Source organism: Mesocricetus auratus, unplaced genomic scaffold (genome assembly GCF_017639785.1).
Source record: "Mesocricetus auratus isolate SY011 unplaced genomic scaffold, BCM_Maur_2.0 Super-Scaffold_100014, whole genome shotgun sequence".
Taxonomy (NCBI): Eukaryota; Metazoa; Chordata; class Mammalia; order Rodentia; family Cricetidae; genus Mesocricetus; species Mesocricetus auratus.
The window spans coordinates 25,664,153-25,670,333 of NW_024429197.1; the positions used below are offsets into that span (position 1 = coordinate 25,664,153).

At 42.7% G+C, this 6,181-nt stretch overlaps 1 protein-coding gene across 4 annotated transcripts in view; it reads left to right on the plus strand.

Moving 5' to 3' along the window:
• Nucleotides 1-6,181, plus strand: part of Rad54l (RAD54 like) — a 28,965-nt gene that overhangs the window by 18,663 nt on the left and 4,121 nt on the right. For all 4 annotated transcript variants that reach the window (XM_013114982.3, XM_021228369.2, XM_040756929.1 and 1 more), the window contains 7 exons: nt 1,262-1,388; nt 2,673-2,747; nt 2,889-3,019; nt 3,545-3,655; nt 3,772-3,895; nt 4,261-4,339; nt 4,621-4,800. In XM_013114982.3, the coding sequence (XP_012970436.1) occupies nt 1,262-1,388; nt 2,673-2,747; nt 2,889-3,019; nt 3,545-3,655; nt 3,772-3,895; nt 4,261-4,339; nt 4,621-4,800 (827 nt within the window). The remainder of the gene's footprint in view (nt 1-1,261; nt 1,389-2,672; nt 2,748-2,888; nt 3,020-3,544; nt 3,656-3,771; nt 3,896-4,260; nt 4,340-4,620; nt 4,801-6,181) is intronic.

Genomic DNA, 6,181 nt, shown 5'->3' on the forward strand with positions numbered 1-6,181 from the left:
AAAACTATATTTAGCCGGACAGTATTGGCTCATGTCTTTAATCCCAGCACTTGGGAGGCAGAGGCAGGCTGATCTCTGTGAGTTTGAGACCAACCTGGTCTACAGATCAAGTTCCAGGACAGCCAGGACTTTCACACAGAAACCCTATCTTGAAAAACAAAAAAACCAAACCAAAACAAACAAACAAACAAACCAAAAAATCAACAAAAAATGCCAACCAACCTAACAAAAAAAAACCCTATTTTTTACTTTGTTTATATGTGCTTTGCATTCGTGTATGTCTATGTATCACATGTGCGCCTGTTGTTTAAGGAACCAGAAGAGGGCATGAGATTCCTTGGGGTTGGAGTTACAGATGGTTGTAAGCCATCCTGTGAATGCTGAGAATTGACCCTGGGGTTCTCTGGAAGAGTGGTCATTGTGATTTGTTTGTTTTCACATTTTTATTGGGACAAGGAAAGGGTCCTCTTCTATAGCAGGAGTGGTCAAAGGTTCTTCAGACATTTAGGTCTTTAGTGGCCAGTGTCCTTAACTACTGAGCTATCTCTTTGTCCTCCATACCTCTAGCATCTTTTATATTTGTTTATTTTTTTGAGACAAGGTCTCATTATGTAGCCCTGGTTGGCCTGGAGTCTCCTATGTTGACTAGGATGGCTTCAAACTAAACAGATCTACCCGCCTCTGCTGGGGTTAAAACTGTGCACCATCATGCCCAACCTATTTTGTATGTGTGTATGAGAGAGAATGTGAATGAATGTATGCTACCGTGTCACACGTGTGGAGGATTTTGGGGGTTGAATCTTGCCTTCTACCCTGTTAAGACGGGATCTTTTTTGTTTCTGCTGCTGTGCTTTCAAGCATCCAGGAGATGCTCTGCCTTCCAGCTCCCCATAGCAGTGCTGGAATTACAGATGGGTGCCATTGCCTCTAGCTTTTTTATGGGTTCTGGGGATGGAATTTGGGTTGACAGTCTTGTGCTGCTAGTGCTTTTACCCACTGAGCCACATCCACAGTTATAATTACCTTATAGTTTATTTACAATTACTGTAAGGCTTTTTGTTTTGTTTTAAAAATTAGGGCAAAACCATCTAACTGTATTTAACCACTCAAATCTTCAGTTTTGCAGTCTGATTCATTAAATGAAAATTGCTTGTATTTTGTTCAGCTTTGTTCTCAGCAGGGAGGGTGATTGGTCACAAGGCAGCACGAAAAATCATTCCGCCTTTACATGCTTTAATATTCCATTCTCTCCTGAGTTTAGGAACTGCCCAGGAGTTCAAGAAGCATTTTGAGTTACCAATTTTGAGGAGTCGAGATGCAGCTGCCAGCGAGGCAGACAGACAGCTAGGGGAGGAACGTCTGCGGGAGCTCATCAGTATTGTGAATAGGTAGTAGCCTCCATTCTGGTCTCCAAATGATTTGTGATCTTCTAAGTTTTTTGGGAGATGCCCAGATCTGTGGGCTTGGTCTATCTGCAGCCTTTAAGGCCTGGTGTTTAAGGAAAGGAGTGGGATCTGTGCCATGAGTTGTCACTGAATAAATAACTAAGTCTTACAGAGTAGGTTCCACTCTGGGGAGTCCTGTGGCCTGGTTTTGTTCTTATCAACCTGCTGGTGCAGTTAGCCTTCAAGACATATCCTTGTTAGTACTTCAGAACCTTCTTGACAGTTGTGTTTAGCCTGAATGTACAGACTCTAATTCTGTGGAGAGCTGAAGAATCTTTGTGTGGCTCCCAGCCCAAGAGGGTCTGTTTCTTTCAGTGGGTTTCGTATGAACCAGGGCCAAGCACATTCTGGATTCCTGTCCTTGGTATGTGGCCTTGATAAATTACAGTATGAATTTCCTGCTCCTCCCAACTGCAAGGCTATGTCTTCCTACCAATTTTAGATGGCAGAGTTACTGTGTTCCATGAAGCTGCTGGTTTTCTGTTTGCCTGTTTGTTCTTTCCTTTCTTCGCTTTTTATGAGGTAGCATCTCACATATCCCAGGCCACCTCCCCGATGCTGGGATTCAGGCATGTGCTAGCATGTCTGACTCAGCAGATACTCAGAAGATGCCTCTATTCTTCCTGGTCTGCCTAGAAACTAAGAGCTTAATGACTCTGGGGGTTATATGACAGCTGGTACCTGGGCAAATGCAGATAGAAGCCTCCCAATAAAGACTTACAGTTTAGGGACTGGAGAGTTGGCTTAGTGGGTAAGAACACATTTTGTTCTTGCAGAGAATTTCTAACACCTACATGGTGGCATCCATAATTCCAGTTCCAGGGGATCTGGTGCCCTCTTCTGACCTTTGAGGGTACTAGTGTGAACATGGTGCATAGACATATATATAAGAATACTCATAAAAATTAGAAAAAAAAGTCCTGAAGTTTGTGACCCACTTTTCCTGACAGAGCTGCAGGGTGAATGCAAGATCATAGTTTTCTTTTGAAGATCAGCCAACAAGCTGAAAGTAAGGCAATTTTGAAGGTCTTTGTTCCCATGATTGAGACCCTAAAACAAGTAAACAAATCTCATTTATGGAATGATGAGTCTGTGCTATATGTCATAAAATGATAGGTTTGACATACTACAAAATAGAACAAGTCTTGGTCATTTAGTTAGGAGCTTTTATTCTAGTATATGGCACATTAGTTTCACTAGCTTCTTGCTTTTATTCATTTTCCCTAGGTGCCTGATACGGAGAACATCAGATATCCTCTCTAAATATCTGCCAGTGAAGATTGAGCAGGTGGTTTGTTGTAGGTACTGAAATTAACTGAAAGGCATGCAGTAAGTGGGTAAAAACTTAGCTTCTGAAGCATGGCTGAATCTCAAGATGTTCTTAGGGTGGTAGTATGTCTGGTCCAGCTTTTTCCGTTGAGCTCCTGCCTTTTTATTTTTCAGACTGACACCCCTTCAAACTGAGTTATATAAGAGATTTCTGAGACAGGCTAAGCCTGAAGAAGAATTGTGTGAAGGCAAGATGAGTGTGTCTTCACTGTCCTCTATCACCTCTCTAAAGAAGCTATGTAACCGTGAGTGTGCCCATGCCCAGTGTCTTGACTGTATGAGTGAGCAAGGGAGAGGAAATTCTTGTGGGTAGGCTGGTGACCTTTGTTAGGGACCTCACGGAGACCACAAGTGTACTAACTCTCCGTAAGACATGACCCCTTCCTTGTCGACTCTTCTCTGTGAACTATGTACCTTTACTTTGGAAACTACATTGTCTTCTGCCCAGTCCATCCTTGGTGCTTGAGATGTGCTGTATTGTGTATGTAAATGCTTGTATATATACATCCTCTTGTATTTTAGGCAGGAGGAAAACACAATACCTCTGGTGTTGATTCTTTTTTTTTGGGAGAATACAGAGTAGTGAGTTATACTGTCCATTCAGACTTCCAGATGGTACTGGCTACACCCTATGGGAACTTGGGAGGGTAGACCCCAAAAGTCTAGTTGTGAGGTGTCAGATTGGATCCAAAGGCTGAGTCCAGAAGTTGAAGCTTTAGAAAAGCAAAGTCCCTAGCATTTTGTTATGGTTTTGTTTGATTTGTTTTCAGATCCAGCTCTAATCTATGACAAGTGTGTGACAGGGGAGGATGGCTTTGAGGGTACTTTGGATATCTTCCCACCTGGTTATACCTCTAAAGCTGTAGAACCACAGCTGTCAGGTGAGCCCTCCCTCTCTGTGCTGAGCTATCCTGTCTGAAAGCAGTATATCAAGTGTAACAATCCTGGGTCATTGGGAAGACCAATTGTAATGACTGATAGTAGTCACTCTTCCCAGGTAAGATGCTTGTCCTTGATTACATTCTGGCCATGACTCGGAGCCGCAGCAGTGACAAAGTTGTGCTGGTGTCTAATTATACTCAAACGTTGGATCTCTTTGAAAAGCTGTGCCGAGCTCGAAGGTAGGAAAGAATCTAACCAGGCTAGCAAAGGGATGTGTCTCCCTCACTGGTACTCTAAGATGACGAGATTTTTCTGATTGTTGGATGTTTATCAAGATGGGGCTATATGAATGACTTTCCTGAGAAGTTCTCTTCCCTGATAGCTGTGATAGCATTAGCTCCATCTCTACAAAAGCTTATGTCTTGGTCCTTAAAGTACTCTCACAGATCTTAATTCCTGCCCTTATTTCTCTGTATTTCTCATTGGGAGGCCTCAGACTATGTGTGCATGAGCAGCCTTAATAAGTCTTAATCTAGCCTTATAGGTAGCCATAGCTTCAAGGAATTCATGCTTCTTGGGTCTTGACCTTTGGATATCCCTTCAGGTACTTGTATGTTCGCCTGGATGGCACAATGTCCATTAAGAAGCGAGCCAAGGTTGTGGAGCGCTTCAATAGTTCATCGGTAAGTACACCAATACATAGGGATTAAGTTGATAGAAGCTATAAAGAGCTGTGTGTCATTGTTTTACTTTTGTTTTTGTGTTCTGGTGGGGGTCATAAGAACAAACTGATCAGTGATGACTTAGAATCTGACTTTATGGGTTGGGAAACTGAATGCTAGGCATACCAACTTGTCCTCAGCAAGTATAGAAGAGTGGGAGACATGTTGGCTGAGCTGAGAATGATCCTAGATTAAGTTTCAAGTGTGTGTACCCCATACCCTCTCCTTTGTTTCTTTCCCAGAGTCCTGATTTTGTCTTCATGCTGAGCAGCAAAGCTGGGGGTTGTGGTCTTAATCTCATTGGTGCTAATCGGCTGGTCATGTTTGATCCTGACTGGAACCCAGCCAATGATGAACAAGCTATGGCCCGAGTCTGGCGTGATGGTCAAAAGAAGACCTGCTATATTTACCGACTGCTGTCTGTAAGGATGATGGTGGATCAGTAGGGGTGGGTCATGAAACAGGACCATCTTAAGTATTTCTTAGTGTCTCTTTTTAGCCCTTCTGCCTCTGGCCACAGTGTGTACTTAACTGAGTCCTTTATTCTGTTCTCCCTCATCCCTCCTCTTTGCTTTCCACCTACTTCCTCCAGATGCTTCTTGTTGTCCCCTTCAGATGCTTGCTCAATTCATAGGGCACTATTTTCTAAATCTTCTAGTGTTCCATGTCCCAAAGGGCCAAGAAGTGGTAAATAACTACAAATCATGCAGACTATTCTAGCTTATTGATGACTTTGGACACAAGCTGCCTTCATTTTTTTCCCTCAATCTAGTAGCTATCCAGTGAGTACCATGCAGCTTTCATGCTTGACTTTATTGCTAATGGTCTCAGTTCTTCATCTAATTCTTCCTTTTTTAAAAAAAAGATTTTATTATGTTATGTATATGAGTGCTCTATTTGCATGTACTCCTTATGTATTCCTTTATCCACTGTAGATAGTTGTGAGCCACCATGTGGGTACTGGGAATTGAGCTCAGGACCTCTGGAAGAGCAGCCAGTGCTTTTAACCACTGAGCCATCCCACTATCCTCATCTAATTATTCTTAAGGCTGTAGTATGTTAAGAGATCCTTTCTTTTTAGGTTTTTTTTTTTTTAAGGTTTATTTATTATGTGTACAGTGTTCTATTTACATGCCTACACTGCAGGCCAGAAAGAAGGCACTAAATCTCATTACAGATGCTTATGAGCCACCATGTGGTTGCTGGGACTTGAACTCAGGACCTCTGGAAGAGCAGCCACTGCTTTTACCCACTGAGCCATCTCTCCAGCCATTGTGTGTGTGGTGGGGGGAGTGGGGTTTCTACTGTGCTAGAACTTGCTCTGTAGACCAGGTTGGCCTGGAACTCAAGAGATCCACTTGCTTCTGCCTCTCAAATGCTGGGATTAAAGACGTGTACCACCACCATCCAGTTTTTTTTTTTTAATACTCTCATATGTTACCGTTCCTAGAATCAGAACCTTTCTAAGAAATCTTCCTGCCTCAGCCTTCTGAACAACTGAACCTGTGTTTTTCTAACCCCTTTATTCCCAGCTTTCATGTCACTCTTGGCTTGTAAACCATTTTTTTTTTTTGAGTTAGCTAAAAAAAATCTACTTTCAATATTTTCTGAACTACTGGGACCCTGAGTATCATGCACAGACTTCTGTCATTGTACAAATTTGTTTGTAAGGGCGTTGGTGGCACACGCCTTTAATCCCAGCACTCTGGAGGCAGAGGCAGACACATCTCTGTGAGTTCGAGGCTAGCCTGGTCTACAAATCGAGTTCCAGGACAGCCTCCAAAACAATACAGAGAAACCCTG